The sequence below is a fragment of the Lepus europaeus genome, chromosome 15 (assembly GCF_033115175.1).
Source record: "Lepus europaeus isolate LE1 chromosome 15, mLepTim1.pri, whole genome shotgun sequence".
Taxonomy (NCBI): Eukaryota; Metazoa; Chordata; class Mammalia; order Lagomorpha; family Leporidae; genus Lepus; species Lepus europaeus.
The window spans coordinates 57,360,730-57,380,984 of record NC_084841.1 but is presented as its reverse complement, the minus strand read 5'-3'; the positions used below and the strand labels follow the sequence as shown (position 1 = coordinate 57,380,984).

General features: G+C 39.5%; 1 protein-coding gene across 2 annotated transcripts in view; it reads right to left on the bottom strand.

The window, feature by feature from the left end:
* Positions 1-266: 266 nt before the first annotated feature.
* The window catches only part of BDP1 (B double prime 1, subunit of RNA polymerase III transcription initiation factor IIIB), a 106,313-nt gene continuing 86,324 nt past the window's right edge, over positions 267-20,255 (bottom strand). For both annotated transcript variants that reach the window (XM_062212217.1, XM_062212218.1), the window contains 8 exons: positions 19,963-20,131; positions 15,949-16,012; positions 15,117-15,303; positions 14,203-14,407; positions 9,286-9,325; positions 7,737-8,001; positions 5,274-5,523; positions 267-2,867 (listed from right to left, as the gene is read on the bottom strand). In XM_062212217.1, coding sequence (XP_062068201.1) covers positions 2,736-2,867; positions 5,274-5,523; positions 7,737-8,001; positions 9,286-9,325; positions 14,203-14,407; positions 15,117-15,303; positions 15,949-16,012; positions 19,963-20,131 — 1,312 coding nt within the window. In that variant the 3' untranslated portion in view covers positions 267-2,735. The remainder of the gene's footprint in view (positions 2,868-5,273; positions 5,524-7,736; positions 8,002-9,285; positions 9,326-14,202; positions 14,408-15,116; positions 15,304-15,948; positions 16,013-19,962; positions 20,132-20,255) is intronic.

Below are 20,255 nucleotides of genomic sequence, written 5' to 3'. Positions count from 1 at the left end.
GGCCCAAGTCCTTGGGCCCTGCACCCGCATGGGAGACCAGGAGAAGCACCTGGCTCCTGGCTTCGGATCAGCGTGATGCGCCGGCCGCAGCGGCCATTGGAGGATGAACCAACGGCAAAAAGGAAGACCTTCCTCTCTGTCTCTCTCTCTCTCTCACTATCCACTCTGCCTGTCAAAAACAAACAAAAAAAAAAAAAAAAGAAAGAAAGAAAAGGACACAATAGAAGTGGTATAAAATAACTTTTATTTACATAATTTATATCTATAGAACATAACTGCTTTCTTTAGAACAAGAAAATTTACAAATGACAGATACTGCTTTTTTTTGTCAAATACTTCTTCAAGCAAGATAATATACATGGTCACTTCTAATTCAAATAACATGGTTTGGTAAACAGTGGATATTAACATTTTTATCTGTGTCTCAATCATTTACCAACAATTAGGCCCTGAAACCATCATGTTGATTACTTTCTAAAGACATCAATGTTCAGAAGGAAAAATCAAGAAAAGATAAATACCATCACATCTCCTTTAAGATTTATAAAATCAATTCTTTGCAACATCTTCTTACATTAATCAGATTCAGCATGGGTCTTTCCATCTTACAAGATAAATACACTGACTATGTTTCTCTTTGCCCAAGATTCATTTTAAGAATAACTAGGATAATTTAGTTGGCCAACTTTATCCTCTAATAAAAGGAATGCCCTCTGTATTCTTTGTACAGTAATTTTATCTTCCATAAAATTATTTTACTGGAGATGAGCAGGAATAGATGTGGACAAAGTTAAAAATAAATATTACACAGGGATAACAGTCATGGATATCTAATACTCAACATTAATTAAGAGAAGGAAGCCTTTTCAGAATGAGATTGTTTAGAATTTACAAAAACAAGTTATAAAATAGCAATGTGGTTTACTCCATGATTTTTGTAACATATTAATCACACAAAATAAATAAATGCATATCTATAGAGAATTTCCCAGTTTATACATCCTCTTTTGTGACAAAAAGTTACTGTAAATTTTACTATAAGGCAATGAATAAGAAAGCTCTTACAGCAATCATTTCAACAGATTAGCTTTACTGTTACACTTGCTGAGCCACACCCCTTCTTACTAAGGAGCCTGAAAACTGGCTACCAGTGTTTCAACATATAGACACAATTATCTAGACTTTAAAATATCTTCCCAATAAAAATCTGATCAGTTCATAATGCAATCCACACATCTGACTTTTAGGCACAAGTCATGATTTCAACAACTCATACGTAGACACATCAGCACCACAGGGGTCAAATCAAACTAGGAGCCCAATTCAGCCACCATCCTTCATTCAAGCACTGTCTATGGCTGCTTTCCCACTCAAAGGGCAGGCTTGTCTGGCTGCCACGGTGACATCTGGCAAACCCCAAATTATTCTGCACAAAATGTTTCCAACTCAAAAAGCTTTGCAAATAAAACCACAATCAATCTGCTCTTGGAGAAGTTTAATCTGAACTCCTAAGATTTGCTGGAGTAGGTAACAGATAATTATCTACTCTATTTAATAATATGTAAATCATGAAACTTCAAAATTAAAAACCCTTAAATTCATATTGATGATAATCACTGACTTTTATATAAAGTCTTATTACATTATTTTCTACTTTTAACATCAAAATTATGTTGTGTACTTAAAGGCCTAAGAAGTTCCTTGAGCAGAAATTAATGGTGGAAAAACTATCAAGAAGTTTTTTTTTTTTTTTTAAAAAGGAGTGTGTATGTGTGTATATAAAGGAGATTGCGTTTTATATGGAAATTTGTTCATAAATCAACTTACGAGTTTTTCTCACCCATGAAAATCCTGAGATTATTCAAGAAATGAAAACAAAAAAATTCACAGTACAAAGGTAATAAACTAAATGATGGAAAAAAAAAAAAGCATTCAACACATATACACTACCCAAACATTTTAGTTGTATCATTTTAAATATCTTTAAAATTAAAGAGGAAAAGGAGACTAAATTTGTTAATGCCTCCCTTACCCACAATCAGAGGGATGAAAATAATTAAAACTGACTAGCATTTTAAATAAAAAATTTAAAAATAAATAAGCTCTCTGATGTGTCATTTTATAAATAATAACTTTAAATACTAGTTCTTCAATTAGGACTAATGTTACATCACCATGAATTAGAAAAATACATATTTTTCAGTCAGCCAAACAGCTGATAATAGAAAAGTTTTAATCTTAGCATACTAAAGTGGAATTTCACAATTTGCTTTTATATACTTAAAGGCAACTGAAAAGGCCTTCATCATCCCCCCAAAAGACAGACAAAGAAAAAACCTTCCAAAAAGAAGTTCACAAAATGTTAAAGACAATCAGCCTCCAAAGACGTCGGCTCTGTGATCTGTACAGAGATATTTATCCACGACATTCCCAGTGTCCATGTGTGCTCCGCACAGGAAGAGTCAGAATGTAAACAAGAGTTGCATTGCCGTCTGAGAAAGCAGGTCCTAATCGCTTGGTACTTCCAAAATGCTGAATCAATCAGAAGGAAGGAACCTCAAGCAATCTTTTCCACTGATTACAAAAGCTTCCAATCAAGCTTCAAGCTCCTTAATATTCAAAATCAATCTAAAGAAAAAAGACAGTGATTTTTTTTCCTTTCCTTTTTTGCAAAATACTGCTTTGTTGATGTAATTGAGTCCAGAAATTAAAAAGATAAAAAACCTAAGAATGTCTTATTCTATTTCATCCACTTCAATGAAGATATCATTGAAAAAATACTCAGAGACTGAGGTTGGCTCTTCCGCAGGTACCTGCTTCTGGCCACTTTTACACTCTTCTGTCAATAAGGGTTGATCACGAGAGTCCTAAAGAAGACAGTGAAAATAAAAATGCATGATAATCTATAGAAGTGAAATTGACATTTTGAGATGTGATGACTTTGAACAGCACTTGTCTCAACTGTGGAGGAACAGTTGTTTTTTTTTTTTTCACGCTGTTTGTTGAACTCTACTTTGCATAGAGTTAATCTTATGTATATTAAGTTAATTAATAATAGATCTTAGTAAAATATAAGAATGGGAATAGCAGAGGGAGGAGAGAGAAGGGTGGGAGGGCAGGTAGGGTGGGAAGAATCACCATGTTCCTAAAGTTGTATTTATGAAATGCATGAAGTCTGTATTCCTTAAATAAAAGGTTTCTGGGAAACAAACAAAAAGAAATAAAAAGAAAAATGCAACACAACATTTAGATACTCCTAATGATAACCTAAATGGATATCATCTGCTTCAAAAACAATATGCCGATAAATACTGACTCCTAAATATGTTCATATTGACCCAACAATTTCATTTCCTACTATAAAAATTAAGGAAATAATCCTAAACATAGTAAGAGTGTTAAGAATAAAATAACCAGGGCCAGCACTGTTGATGCAGTGGGTTAACGCCCTGGCCTTAAGTGCTGGCATCCCATATGGGTGCCGGTTCAAGACCCAGCTGCTCCACTTCTGCTCTAGCTTTCTGCTATGGCCTGGGAAAACAGTAGAAGATGGACCAAGTCCTTGGGCCCCTGCACCCGCGTGGGAGACACGGAAGAAGCTCCTGGCTCCTGGCTTCGAATCAGCACAGCTCCAGCTGTTGCAGCCAACTGGGGAGTGAACCAGTGGATGGAAGACTTCTCTCTCTCTCTCTCTCTCTCTCTCTCTGCCTTTCCTTTCTCTGTGTAACTCTGACTTTCGAATAAATAAATAAATCTTTAAAAAAAATAAAATAACTTTTGTAGCATTGGTTATAACAGAACAGCACTTGATTGAAACAACACAAATCAAAAACCTTAGCAAAAATGAGCACATTTATGAAAAATTAAGATAGCAAGGTACTGGCACAGGAACAGACATCTATGAGCACATCAATGAAAAAGAGTAAGTGAAATGATCCCAACATATATGGAAATTTAGCATCTGACAAAAGCAATAAAAGAGAAACATTGAATTATTCAAAATATAATGTTGGGTAACTATATAAAAGTCAGACCTAAGTCTCACCAAAATAAATTCTAGATGGATCAAAAGATTTAAATGTGATCTTATTAAAGCAAAAATTCCTATAAAATGCAAAAAGAAAATTCTGAATCAAGTAGGGAGGACTACCTTTTTTTAAATTTATTTTGGGGGGGCAGTGAGACACCACAAGACAAACAGAAAGAGCTCCTATCTACCAGTTCATTCCCCAAATGTCCACAACAGTCAAGCCAGACCATAGCAGCAGCCAGGATCTTCATCCAGGTCCCCCAAGCGGGTGGCAGTGACCCAATGACTTGAGCCATCACCTGTCTCCCAGGTGCTCAACAGCAAGAATCTGGAATTAGCAGCCAGGGCAGGACACAAATCTAGGCACTTCCAATAAGGAATGTGGGTGTCTTAAAGGGCAACTTAACTGCTAGGCCAAATGGCCACTCCACCATTATACTTAATAGAAAAAATAACTTATTTTGAAATGTTAATATCTAAGTCTGGCAAGGATTTGATTAAACTGGCACTACTATACTGCTGATAATTATAACCGTTCTGGCCGGCGCCGCAGCTCACTAGGCTAATCCTCCACCTTCGGCACTGGCACTCCGGGTTTTAGTCCCAGTTGGGGCGCCGGATTCTGTCCTGGTTGCTCCTCTTTCAGTCCAGCTCTCTGCTGTGGCCCAGGAAGGCAGTGGAGGATGGCCCAGGCCCTTGGGCCCTGCACCCGCATGGGAGACCAGGAGGAAGCACCTGGCTCCTGGCTTTGGATCGGCATAGCACGGCAGCTGTAGCAGCCATTTGAGGGGTGAACCTACAGAAGGAAGACCTTTCCCTCTGTCTCTCTCTCACTGTCTAACTCTGCCTGTAAAAAAAAAAAAAAAGAAAAAAAAGAAAGAAACACACAGAAATGAAACACACAAACAATTCATAGTCCCTTAAATTCTTGTAGGTGTCGGGACATGTCTCCTAAGGCAAATAAAATGCAAGCACTGCTTCATTCTGCTACCACAAGTCAGAAGCAGGCTTTATATTAAAGTAATGGTAACTATGTGTACACGTATGGCTAATTCGATACTACAGAGCTGTAACTTCCTAATTTGATAGCTAACTTTTCAGTATGGAGGGGACACCATGGGGAGGAGCCAGATGCAATTGCTCTGATATAATTTCTGATATTCAAATAACAATTATGATGTTTCCCCAGTTAAGTATGAAACCCAACCCATTTTACACAAACAACAGAGTGGTCATCACACACCTGAGCTGCTGAATCGCCAACATTCTCAGACTGAGTATTAGCAACAACACCTGGAGATGGAAGCGCATCAGAGGTCTCCGGATTTTTTTTCTGGCCTTCATTGAGTGGGGCAGACCTTTTCAAATTCTGTCTTGATACAGGTATAAGAGGTTTTAGGCGCTTCTTTCTATGGACCTGAGTGGGTTCATCAGACTCCAGACTATTTTTTGAACATATTAAAGATAAAAATCCCAGGGGTCTTCTGCCAGGTCTAGAAATGCAAAATTAAAAAGTTATTCAAGAATACCTAGAGAGACACATTGATTTTTTTTTTTCTCTGAATGGCAGTATCTTTTGTACTTTCTCATCACACAGTCTTCTATGAAGACACATAGCAATGATAGCAGGTTTCTTTTTAAAGCTTAACATTAAATATTAAATATCTTTCCCCATTTTAATCTTACATTGTTCTGCCTAGAAAAAAATTAAATCTCAAGTTATTTGAAGCCTGGACATATTTCCACGATTAGCCAGGCGATGTAAAAGTTGGTGGCTTTATCTCAGAAATCTGAATATAGACCTACCATATGATCGAGCCATTCTATTCCTGGGAATTCACCCAAACCAAAAGAAATCAGCATATGAGTTATCTGTACCCCCATGTTCACTGCAGCTCAAGTCACAATAGCTAAGATAGGGAACCAACCCAGGAGTCCATCAACTGTTGACTGGATAAAGAAATTACAGTATATACACTATGGAGTTCTACTTAGCTGTAGGAAAAAAAAACGGGGGGGGGGGGGATTCTGTCTTTTCCAACAAAATAGATGCAACTAGAAACAATTATACTAAGTGAAATAAGCCAGTCCCAACAAGACAGATTTCATATGTTTTCCCTGATCTGGGGTAACTAATAAAGAACCTAAAATGTAATATATTAGAGTAAAATGGACATTTTGAGATTCAATGACTATTTACAGCTCTTGTCTCTTCTGTTGAGGAACAGTATTTTTTTTCCTTCATATTATTTGTTGAACTCTTTACTTAGTGTAGGTTTAACCTTACAACCATTAAGTGAAGTGAAAACAAATCTTTGTAAAAATTAAAAGTGGGAATAGGAGAGGGAGGAAGAAGTGGGAGGGAGGGTAGGGTGGGAAGTATCACTATGTTGCTAAATCTGTATATATACACATAAAACTTGTATAACTTAAATTTTTTTAAATACAGGGGAAAGAAAAAAAATGTTTTTTTAAAAGTTGGTGGCTTTATTCTTCCTGCTGTGTAATCAGGTCTGGGTCCCAGAAAGATAAGACCAGGTTATATTTGTTTTTGAAAAGTGCGTTTCAAGGGGCTGGCACTGTGGCATAGTAGGCTAAGCCTTCAACTGCATCTCCTAACACTGTCCTTACTGCTGGTCCTAGAACCACACTTTGAGTAGCAAGTAAGGCTATGAAGCAATGGTCAGCAAACTGTGGTCAACAAAGCCAAGTACAGCCCAACCTGAATCCGTAAGTAGGTTTTATTGGAGCAAATCTGTTTGTTTATATAAGGTTTATGCTACTTTTGCACTGCAACTGCAGAGCTGAGTAGTTGAAATATAGGCCACACTGCCACAAAACCTAAAATATGTACCATGTGCCCATTTACAAAAAGTGTGCTGACCTCTGACCTCTGTTCTAAAACACTACTTCCAAGCTGTTTTCACCCAAATCCTCAGGATACTTCCCACCATCTATTTTCAGCACATTTCCAAGGCCAGACAAAACATTGTTAAGCTCTACTATTTGAAATTTTAGTAACAACAAAATAGATTTACTAAATACGCCTACTTAAGCAACACAGTCCTTTCTCACCGTTTCCCTCACCATGTAAGCTTTCTGAGTATTGCTGACAAGCCAATAGTTATCAATAGCCCAAAAACTTGCTTATAGACTCTGAGGAAAACCAATGTGGGGGAAGCTGGCTTTGGGCTTAAATCCCACACTTACTCTCACAATTAGGAAACCATGGTTTACTTTGTTGGTATGCCATGAAGGAGAAAAAGAACATATTATTTATCTGGGACTTCAAAAAAGCAAGCTCCAGAGTTATCTCCAACATCAGCCTTTTGTCTCCTACCATCTACCTGAGTATCAGCAGCTCCCATATGGCAGAATAGGTGACAATCAGAATCACCATGGATGATCTGGAAAAGGTGTATAATACAGTTTAAGATTTCCTATCTAAAACAGCTGTCGTAGCAGCGCTGAAGAGTCTGGATGTCTGGAGTGAATGTTTATCGGGAATATCTCTGTACTCCCAAATGCTGAAACTTCCTCCCTTTCCATTCCTGGTAGAAACTGGGTTTCTAAAATGCCATCATAGTGCTAGATTTCATCTTTACAGATACACCTAAGTTGTAGCCATTTCATGTACTTCATATTTATACACTGAGAAATAGAGACGGAGGGAGAGAAGCTCTCACTGAAGGTTGTCTTGTGGTACCTGGACAGTGGCGGTTTTGTGGCGGGGGCCCTGCTCTCCATCTGCTGAGATGTAGAGGCAGCATCAGTCCTTCCTTCCCTATCAGACACTGTTGTCTCAACCTGAGGTAACTGAGGCACACTTTTCTCTCCAAGTGTATGGCCAATGTTATCAAGAGTTCCAGATCCTATACTTCGCAGAGTTGATTCGAGGTGCTCCTTTTGAGGTTCTGGACTCAGCGTGCTTCCTATGGTAGGAGAAATATCTTGACCCTTGTAAGACTTCCCTTCAAAAAAAACGGAAGGCAGACAGTAAGCACATACATCAAAATAATGCAATGTGATCACAGTATTGGAAGGGCCACTCTATGATAAACCTACCCTAAAAAGATTAAGCTAAATTATAATTAGTGAAGTTACTAGAACTATTTTTAATACAACTGGTAAAAGATTTGGCAACAGCCTCAGTAGTAGACATAAAATAGTATATCATAATATCTTGCCTATAAAACCTTTCTCTATGAATATTTCTTGAACTTGATGATGATGTCCTAAAAATCTAGGGCTATTATAATATAGAAACACTAACCCAAAACAGAGGCGGTAATTCCATGGCCACATGGAAAAATTAGGCCCATAGAGTCTCAAACACTTAAAGAGTTCTTAAATAGTATTTTAAAAACCCAGAAAAGCATTTAATTAGCATAAAACATGGAGAAATCTCTTGTTAAATTAAAAAAAAAATTTCCTTTAAGACAGCTGCTTTCCAGGCCTAGTCCCAGTGGAAGTGTTCTAGCAGAGTGAAGGGGGAATGGAGTTGGCAAGTATACCCACTGAAACAAACAACCCAATTACAGATGCGATGGAACACACTGACTAGCATTCAGTGCACTGTGGTTTGTCAAATGCTTTTACAGGACAGGAAGAGATGGGAGAAATATAGGACATTATTAGAAAACAGAAACTCCAATCACATGTCAGTTTCACAGTCCCAGTTGGGACGACTGAGATAAAGTGTGACAATGTTGTAAAGAATGAGAACCACCAAGGTTATTGAACCTTTCCATGGTTAACTCTGTTAGATGTCATTACCAACTTCTTTTTAATTCACAAGTGCCACTGTCACAGTTAACAATGGCTAAAGATGAGAATGACAAGCTTAAGGCACATTAAGTTTGAAAGAAGAGAAATAACACCATAAAAAATTGATAACAAGTGTATAAAATACAGGATAAATATGTTTGGTTGTCTTATTTATGAGGGAACTGGACCCTAAATGGTTTAATATCCTTGAGAGATTTTAAATTCCTATAAAATATAGAAGATTCTAACATCCTGTGGGCTTCCACAGGTGACTTAAGCCTGAAAAGATATCTGGCTCTAGGTGAATATTCTGGTAATGGTAAGCACCGATTTAAACATTCCTTCATCTTCAACTTGCTGATTTCTAAAAGGCACTTGTTGAAGGGAGGAAATGCTGAGAATAAAAGAATCACTCTCAGAGAAAATACATCAAAAATATTCAGGAGTATTCGGCAACATTCAATAATGTTAAAATTTACTTCACTCACCTGCTTCCTCAAAAACATTTATTAATTCCTTTGAACATACCTGTTTTAAGAAAATTTACAAAAAACATTAGAAATCCATTTATTACATTAATTGTAAGTCTTTCCTTCTATAAGAAAGTATGTCATCTCTCAGAAAGCTCTAGAGTCAGACATGTCTTACAGGAGTCATACCTACCAAATGTTTATGGAAAAGACACTGCTACCATTAATTAAACTGTTCCAGAGCCCAATAAAAAGACAGTTGTTAAGTGTCCTTTATTTATTTCATTTATTTGAGAGACAGTTCTCATCCACTGATTTACTACCCAAATGCCTGGAAGCCAGAACTCAAGTCAGGTTTTCTATGTGGGTGGAAGGGATGCAACTACTTGAGCTATCACCTGCTGCCTCCCAAGATGCACACTAGCAGGAAGACAGAATCAGGAGTGGAGCCAGGACTTGGAACCAGCCAAGTCCATAGGAAAGTGGGCACTCAAAGTGCATCTTGGGGCTGGCGCTGAGGCCTGCGGCGCCAGCATCCCATATGGGCACCGGGTTCTAGTCCCGGCTGCTCCTCTTCCAGTCCAGCTCTCTGCTGTGGCCTGGGAGGGCAGTGGAGGATGGCCCAAGTGCTTGGGCGCCTGTACCCACGTGGGAGACCAGGAGGAAGCACCTGGCTCCTGGCTTTGGATCGGCACAGCGCCGGCTGTAGCAGCCATTTGAGGGGTGAACCAACGGAAGGAAGACCTTTCTTTCTGTCTCTCTCTCTGTCTTATCTGTCAAATAAAAAAAAAAAAATTTAAAAAGTGGCATCTTGCCCACTGCACCAAATGCCTGCCCCTCAAATGCTTTTTATAAATCAAGCCTAACCAGTTAACCAGTCTCACTTAACATCAGTGTATAAATTCCATATGAAATGTTACAGACCACCCCATACTGGAGTGCCAATCTGAGCCTTTCCTCTGACCTAGCTCCCGGCTAATGTGCACTCTGAGAGGCAGGTCACAGTGGTCCAAGTAGGTGGGCTGGTATCACCAACAGCGGAGGTCCAGATGGAGATCCTGGCTCTTGGCTTCCATCTGCCCAGTCCCATCTGTTGAAGATGGAAGATCTCTCCTTCTCTCTGTCACTCTACTTTACAAATAAATAAACTTCAATGAAAAAAGATATCACGGTCACTAAGAGTTTGTTTCAGGAATGTAGAAAACACACAGTACTATACAGTCTAATACAATTCAACAGCTCTGAGGAGAAAAATCCTCTTTATAGAAAAGGTGTCCAACAATACTCAATCTTGAAAAAAAACTGAGCGAAATAGGATTGCCATTTTCTTCACATCATAATATGTATCCATCACAGTCTGAAAGTGAGTATTTTACTACTAAACTTTGGAAGTACTCCCACTGACATCAGGAACAAGAAAAAGATGTCCAATAATGGGACTATTAACATTTTAAGTTATATGAATAAAATTTTTATAAAGGAGAAAGAAATTAGAGCTTTAAAAAGTAGAAGAGAAAAATTAAAACTACATTTGCAGATGAAATGACTGCTTACCTATAAAACTCGAGAGAGTCAACTGAAAAACAGCTACACACAATGAGGAAATTCAGTAAGCACTTTAGATAGGAAATAATTGTTCAGAGCCAGCATTATGGCACAGTGGGTTAGGTTGCTAGAAACTTTTATTTTATTTTATAAAAGATTTATTTATTTGAAAGGTAGAGTTACTGAGAGGCGCGCGTGCACACGTGCACACACACACACACAGAAAGAAGAGAGGTCTTCCATCTGCTGATTCACCACCCAGTTGGCTGCAACAGCCAGAGCTGTGCCGATCTGAAGCCAGGAGCTTCTTCTGGGTCCCCCACATGGATGCAGGGGCCCAAGGACTTGGGCCATCTTCTACTGCTTTCCCAGGCAATAGCAAGGAGCTGGATTGGAAGTAGAGTGGCTGGGTCTTGAACCATGATGCTGACACTGCAAGCGGCAGCTTTAACTGCTACACCACAGGGGCGCCCCTAGAAACTTTAAATCTCAAAGACGACCTTTCAGTGTATAACATAATCCCCTAAAGCCACAAATAAAAAGATTAATGAAGCTGATGACAGAAAATGAAAAAAATGTGTGCATGCCTCTCTAAATGCAGTATGCATGCATTCCAGAATTTTGTACAAACAATTCTGTTTTAGGGAGCAGGTGTTTAGCCAAGTGGTTAAGATATCAGAGTGTTCCATATCAGAGTGGCTGGGTTCAATTCCTAGCCTCAGCTCCTGACTCTAGTTTCCAAACAACACAGACCACAGGAGGCAAGGATGATGGCTCAAGTAATTGGGTTCCTGCTACCCATGCAAGAGATCTGGATTGAGGTTCCTGGCCATGGCCTCAGCCCAGGGTGGCCATTGCAGACATGTGGGGAGTGTACCAGCAGATGGGAACTTTCTGGGGGTCTGTCTGTTGCTCTCTCTCTCTGCTTCTCAAATAAAACAATAAAAATTAAAAAAAAAAAAGTTTAGAAAATAGAAGCCCACAAATAAGCCCAACAGACACTACACTTTTCTTAAATAGTTGTACCAATGTACATCTATCTATTTTTTTTAAACAGCACAGTATAATCTGGTTTTAGATTTAAATTTAGTTTTGGAATTAAGTTACGCACTATGGTCTTTCTGCCATGCTATTATTAAACATACTTTTAAAATAAAGCAGAACAATGTCTCCTGAGAATGCTAACAAATTGTTAAAACTGGTTAAGAGGTACATAGGGATACATTACACTAGTCCATTTACTTTTTGATAGGCTAGACAATATTCATATTAAAAAGATAAACAGGGGTGGGCATTTGTGGTGGTTAAGATGCTGCTTGGGAGGCCCTCATCTGCATACTGGAGTGCCTGGGCTCCCCTCCTGATTCTCGCTTCTTGTTAATACGCAACCTAGGAGGCAGCCTGGGATGGCTCAGATAGTTGGGACCTGTCACCCATGTGGGAGATCTACACTGAATTCCCGTTAATGGCACCTGGCTTCAGTCTGGCACAACCGCAGCTGTTGCAGGTATTTGGGGAGTGAACAAGCAGAAAGACGAGCTCTCTGCATCTCTCGGTCTGCCTCTCTGTTTTTCTGCCTTTCAAATAAATGCTTAAAATAAAAGGTTAAGCAAAAAAATTTTTAGGAAAAAATAATAAATGACAAACTAAGAAAAAAAAATAGGTGTAGTTTATCACAGACACCGAATAGAAAGTGCTTCTAAACCTGTAAGAAAAAAAATCAACCCAGTTGAAAGTGGGTAAAGAAAATAAAACTCATTTCAAAGAAAAGGAAATATAAATGGCTCTTAAGCATATGAAAAGATGTTCAATATCCGCCACAACATGAGAAATCACAACTACTCTAGGATATCATTTATTATTATTATTATTTAAAGACATGTATTTATTTGAAAGGCAGAGCTCTTCCATCTGCTGGTGCACTCCCCAAATGGTTGCAATGGCCAGGGCTGGGCCAGGCTGATGCCAGGAGCCTGGAACTCCATTTGAGTCTCCCACATGGTTGGCGTGAGCCCAAGTACTTGTGCCATCATCTGCTGTTTTCCCAACCACATTAGCAGGGAGCTGGACAGGAAATGGGGCAGCTGGAATTCCAATTGGCACTCTGATATGGGATGCCAGATGGGACTTGAACTAGCACTCACATGGGATGCCAGCATCATAGGCAACAGCTTAACCTGCTGTACCACGATGCCAACCCATGGGATTCCACTTTTATCCACCAGATAAATCAAAGTACACTGCCTCTGTATCCGCTATCATCCAAGAACTATTGGTCTTCAATAATTCCCTTGAGAATATAGATTCCAAATCAACTGTTTCACAAATTTCAAAAAGTGCAGTTACAAATTACGAGAGTACTAGAAAGAATAACAAGAAGCTACCAGTACGCATGGTCTGGTCAGATTTCCCTAAGGCAGTGATGACTAAGCTAAAGGAGCCTGGTATGCTTTGCAAGGAAATGCTTCATATAGAAAGGACAACAAATCAAATGCCCTGGAAACTTGGAAGAATTACACAGTGCATTCAAGGGATGGAGAGAAGGCCAATGTAGCTAAAAAGTAGGGAAGAGACTAGCACAAGAATCAGACTAGAGACAGAAACGAGCCTACTATAAAGGGCACTAGAGGCTCTGGTTTTATTCCTAAGGGCAAAAGAGAACTTTAAGCATTATGATTATTACTATGTTTAAATATCAGGAAAGTTTACAGAGAGGTGAAGTATCATATCCAAGGTAGCATAGCTATTTCGTAGTATAGCCAAGGTCACAGAGATGGATATGATGTTCTTGATTAATGTCCACTAATTTTCAACTAGAACTGGTCAAAAATTATTATAATCTAAAACCAGTTTTACCTAGATTATTTACTTCAAAGCAATTATATTCATTCCATTTGGGTTGAGATTATTATTCTAAATTATCCTATTTCATTTTATTCTATTCTATTCTAAAGGCAGACAGAGAGACAGAGAGAGAGAGAGAGAGAGAGAGAGAGAGAGAGATCTTCCATTTGCTGGTTCACTCCCCAAATTTCCACAACAGCTGGGACTGGGCCAGACTGAAGTCAGGGGCCTGAGCTTCCCAGGTCTCCCATATGGGTGGCAGGGACCCAAATACTGAATCATCATCTGCTGCCTTCCAGCATGCACATCAGCAGAAAACTAGACCAGAAAGAGAGTAGGGGAGACTCAATCCAGGCATTCTGATTCAATGCAGCTGTCCCAAGCAGTGACTCAGCCACTGAACCAAATGCCTACTACTCCTGGATTATTTATGAATTAAAGAACTATCTTTGTATATGTCTAAAAGTTTAAAGAGAGTAAAGGAAAAAACAGAAGCAAGACCTGCTGCAGTAAGATCATGTTATTTTCTTACTGATTCTCTCTTACCTCAGAGGTGTATTCTTGACAATCATCTCCTGACGCGAGTGAACTCTTTTTGGCAGGAGGAACCTGGTCACCCTCATCAAGGCTGCAATGAAATCTTTTCCTAGATATAAGATCCAAATTAGCAGGAGGCTTTTTAGAATCATCTCTTCCAAAATCTGATAAATACATGTCATCTTTAATAAATGATGTTACTGGTAAATTTACACTGCATAGAAAATAAAAACATATTCAAACAGTGAATTAGAAGTTACTTAGTAAGAACGAAGATAACTATTACAATGAAAAAAAAAATCCCCTAACTAATTATATAGATGGTCACAGCCATAAAAATACTAGTTTCAAGTTCCATTCATATTTCCATTCATCTAACTTCTACAATACTGAGTTAAATCTGAGGTATATAGTGCTTTCCATCTCTGTAGAGTTAAACTAAAATCTAAAATCCCTGCCTAATATAAAAAGCTTCAATTTCTAATGGTACTTAATAGACAATAAAGTGTTATAGACAATAGTGGTTAAAATATAATGTAACATGTCTACAATAGGGAGTTAAAATACAAGTTATCAGGAATATACAAAAATGTTACTTCTCTATCATTTTTTGCAATTTTGTGTGAACATTTATTTCAGTTTTGTATATATATGTTTACTTTTAACAAGTATCCAGACTACCAAATTTTTTTAGCTTTCAAAATAACTTAAGATATAAAACAAGTTTCATAATCTAAGTATTATACTTTAAATGGTATCTTTATCAGGTATAAAATCAACCACATTAAATGTCTTTTCTGTTACCATATAATTACTAATTAAGATTCCACAACAATTCAAATAATGTTCGTGAACAGCTTGTTCAACTGATACTATTCCAAAGTGCCTTTTCTCCTAGCAAAACAATTTAGCTCATTCATTACCTCTTATCACCTTTTTCTTCAGTGTTCACTGACTTCACCAATATGGGTGCTGGCAACAAAGGGGCAGGCATTAATTGGGCAGTGGCGTCAGTAAATTCTTCAGCTGTGTTAGTTGGGATTTCCACCAGAGTTAGAATGAATGCTTGTTCGTCTTCCCCTTCTTCATGGATGTCAGCAACCACATTGACTATCAAAGTTGAAAAGTTAGTAATAGAAAGGTGAACCATGAAATAACACAAAATCATTTATTTCATCTCTAAAAAGGCAGTTTCATGACAACTTACCATCAAAATAAAAAACTAAATCACATATCATCACCCCTTACCAAGTAACTTCATAAAGAATAACAATGATAATGGGTCAATGTTGTGATGCACCAAGTTAAGCCACCACTCGAAATGCTGGCATCCCGTATCAAAGTGCCAGTTTGCACCCTGGCTGTTCTGATCCAGCTCCTGCGAATGTGCTTGTGAAAGCAGCATGCAATGGCCAAGCACTTGGGCCCCTGCCCCTCACGAGTTACTGGCTCCTGGCTTTTGCCTGGCAGAGCCTTGACTTGTGGTCATTTGTGGAGTGAAGCAAAGATACCCATCTTCCCAGTGCATGTGTGTCACTCTGCATTTCAAATAAATAAACAAATAACTCTTTAGGAATAAATCTGATCTATCATGTAGATGATTTATGCTAAATAACAAAATTGATAAACACAAAGTACTTGAAGTTTTTTTCTCACTTAAGGCTACCATAAACTTAGAAAATATTGTTCTGTGCTTTTCCGTAGTTACATGAGGCATAAAAACCATACTATCCAGCTCCATGACACTTATCATACCTGTTAAATCCTGAGGATTGAGTACATTCTCTTGTTGGACTTCTGGAATACTAGTTGGTATACACTGTCATAAAAAATTAAAATGAAGGTTGAGGTTAGCCAGGTCTAATTTTAAAAAAGTTCTCCTGACAATGTGACACCACAAAAGAATTCTTTCAAAATTCAACAGCTGGAGCAGGCATTTAGCCTAGCAGTTACGGTGCTCATAGTCCACATCAGTGTCTGGTTTTGATTGCAGGCTCTGGCTCTGATTCCGGCTTCCCATCAATGCAGACCATGGGAGTCAGTGGTGATGGCTCAAGTAATTAGGCTCCTGGCTCTGACTCTGGCCCTGGCCCGGTCCCAGCCATTACAGGCATTCAGGAAGTAAACCAGTGGTTAGAAACTCACTTTTCTCTCTTGCCTCTCAAGTAAAAGAACAAACTCTTAAAACTCACCACTTTATTAAACCATGTACAATTTTTCAAGTGTTATGAAATGTTTAGCTATGCCAATAAACTTCTGATTCACTCAAATAAAGAATTCTAACTAAATTACTAAATGTGTGTATAATATGAAATGATTTTCAAAGCAACAAGACAGAGAGAACCAAATCCCTCAACCTTCTCTCTACTCCCATCACACCAGTCACTGGACTCTTAGTAGGAAACATCCAAATGCATGCCTAGAGCATGGTTCTCTCCTATCAGTTTTCCACAAAACTGCAAGCAATGTTTTTTCTAAAATACAACACTGATTGTAATTCTCTATTGCTTAAAATCTTAACTTTCATTTTCAATCAACAATGTCAGTAATTGGGCCAGTGCTGTGGCACAGTAGGCTAAACTACTGACTGCGGCGCCAGCATCCCATATGGGCAGCAGTTCAAGTCCTGGCTGCTCCTCCAAAACAGCTCTCCAGTTATGGCCTGGGAAAACAGTGGAAGATCGCCAAAGTGCTTGGACACCTGCACCCGCGTTAGAGATCCGGAGGGAGCTCCTGGCTCCAGATCAGCCCAGCTCCAACCACTTTGGGGAGTGAACCAGAGGATGGAAGACCTTTCTGTCTGTCTCTCCCTGTCTGTAACTCTACCTCTCAATTAAAATATATATATATATATTTTAAAAAAATCCATCCTGGACATCACTAGGACAACTGGGGAAATTTGAATGGGAACTGTATATTATGTATTATACAATACTATTGAGTCAATCTTAAATAATACTGAGTGTGACAACAGTATTGTCACATCTCTGCAAGAAAATGTCCAGGGGCCAGTGCTGTGGCATAAAGAGTAAAGCTGCCACCTGCAGTGCTAGCATCCCATACAGGTGCCAGTTCAAATACTGGCTGCTCCATTTCTGATCCAGCTCCCTGCTAACATGCCTGGGAGAGCAGCAAGGGATGGCCCATGTACTTGGGCCCCTGCACCCACCAGGGAGACTTGGAAGAAGCTCCTGGCTCTTGGCTTTGGCTTAGCCTAGCTCTAGCCATTGTGGTCATTTGGGGAGTGAACCAGCAGAAGGAAGATCTCTCTCTCTCTCTCTCTCTCTCTCCCCCCTCTCCTGCCTCTGCCTCTCTGTAACTGTGCCTTTCAAATAAAAAAATAAATCTTTAAAAAAAAAAGAAAGAAAAGAAAATGTCCATACAAGACGGAATATTTGGGGTAAAAGCTTATATTTGTAGCTTGCTTTCAAATGGTTCAGTTTTAACATGTATCTTTCTGCCTATAGAGATGGAGAACAAGACAGAAAGCAAACAAATGAGGCAAAGTGTTAACAATGAATGAATCCAAGTAAAGGGAATGGAAAGGTCTCTGTCAGATTCTTGTAACTTTTCTCTAGGTTTGAAATTACTCCAGCAGCAGGCAGTTAAGCTGCTAGTTGGCATATATCAGAGTGCCTGGGTTTCATGACTGCCTCTGGCTCCTGACTCGAATTTACTGCTAATGCATACCCTGGGAAGGCAGTGGTGATGGTAACAGGGGGAGGGGGAATGCACTCCTGCCATCCACATGGGAAACATGAACTAAGATCTTCCCTAGGAATATTTCAGGCATTTGGAGAATGAACTAGGGGATGGGAGTTCCCTCATGCATGTGCACACTTCTCACAAATGAATAAATAAAAATTATTTCAAAATAAAACTAAAAAAGTTGAGAGTTGAGGATTTTGTAACTTTGGATATACTGAAACTCCTTAGCTAGTCTTTAAAAATCCTTTTATGATCTGTCTATAAGCTACCTTTTTGGCTTTATTGCTAATCACTTTCTTCATTTACATTCCACTTGTAATTATAATTCCTGAACATTTCATGCTATTTCACACATGTTCTGGCCCTTTAACTGGTTAATTTATACTTGTTCTTCAATAACAAGACTTCTCTCACCTGGGGAGCTTTAAAAAAAAAAAAATTCATGCATGGAGCCCATGCCCAGATGTCCAATTTACTGAACTGGGTTGATGACAACTCCTGAGAGTCTTGTGCACAGTACCCATCAAACTGAACTTAACCACGCATCTATTCATCTGTTCCCAAAAAATCTGTATCCTTGGTATCTCACATGGCATACACATGTACTAGTAACAGCTCAATGAAGACTTGCTCTATGAATGAACTCATCATATTCCCCGGTTAAAGGCAAGAAATTTGTCCTCTACGTATAAAACACTTCCTTTAGGGCTGGCACTGTGGCATAGCAGGTAAACTTGCCTCCTGCAACACTTGCATCCAAAATGGGCACCATCTCGTGTCCCAGCTGCTCCATTACCAATCCAGCTTCCTACTAATGCCCTGGGTATAGCAGTGGAGGACAGCCCAAGTGCTTTGGCCCATACACCTATATGGGAGACATGGAAGCTCCTGGCTTTGGCCTGGCCCAGTCCTGGCCCACCCTGGTCATTGTGGCCATCTGGGGAGTGAACCAATGGATGGAAAACATGTCTCTCTGTCTTTCCCTCTAACTCCACCTTTCCAATAAATAAAATAAATCTTAGAAAAAAAAATACTTCCTTTTGTCCTTTTCCAAATATTTTATAAGAGTATTAGCTGTTTTATCCTAGACTCCAACACTGGAACCATGCTTCATTACAATTCTATACTACAGTATACTCTCGCAAAGTTAGAACTACAGGGAAAGCAGCCAACGTTGTGGCACAGCAGGTTAAGCCACTGCTTGCAACATCAGCATCCCATACCAAGGTGCTGGTCAGAGTCCCAACTGCTCTGCTTTTGATCCAGCTCCCTGCTAATATGCCTGGGTAGGCAGCAGATGATGGTCCAAGTACTTGGTCCCTGTCACCCAAATGGAAGACCAGGATGGAGTTCCTGGCTGCTGGCTTTGACCCGGCTGTTTTAGCCACTTGGAGAGGGAACCACAGGATGCAAAAATTGTCTCTCCTCTCTGTTGCTGTATCTTTCAAATAAATACCTACATCTTAAAATAAAACAGGGGCCAGTGCTGTGTTGCAGTGGATTAACACACTGGCCTTAAGCGCTGGCATCCCATGTGGGCGCCGGTTCTTGTCCTGGCTGCTCCACTTTCGATCCAGCTCTCTGCTGTGGCATGGGAAAGCAGCAGAAGATGGCCCAAGTCCTTGGGCCCCTGCACCCGCGTAGGAGACCCAGAAGAAGCTCCTGGCTCCTCGCTTCGGATCGGCACAGCTCTGGCCATTGCAGCCAATCTGAACCATCAGATGGAACCCGCCCCCCCCCCCCCCACCGTGTGTGTGTGTCTAACCCTTACTTTCAAATAAATAATCTTTAAAAAATAATAAAACAAAACACTGAAGTAAACTAAGGAGAAAGAAAAAGTATTAGCAGTTGTAGAGGTAGGGAGAGAAGGTAACTATACAAATAGCAGGGAATTTGAGGGGTGATGGAACCATTCATGTATTAGTTACATGATGTATACATTTGCAAAAACTTGCAGAACTGTACACGAAAAAGCGTGAAGTTTATTGTACGTCACTTAAACTTGACTGTTTTGAAGTAGGGCAAAGCCCCTGCTACCCCGTTATAGCTGGCATCCGTCACCTGCGGCACGTGAAGGGCGAGCACACTGCCTCCCTCAGACTCCTGTCTCAGGGGCTCGTCAACAGAGCTCTCACCGAGAGCGAGTGTGCAGGCCGCTGGCTCTGGGGGAACAAGCGGAGCAGCTGACGGCATCAGCACGGTTTCCGAGCCCTCTTCTTCCTCTTTATCTCTGAAAGAAAGTTGTAGTGACTTATCAGAAATGAAGCAAACAGCCGGAGAATTTATCTTGAGCTAAGCACATCAATGATAACATAATTCAATAGTTTTTCAAAAGTTTTTAAGTATACATAAAG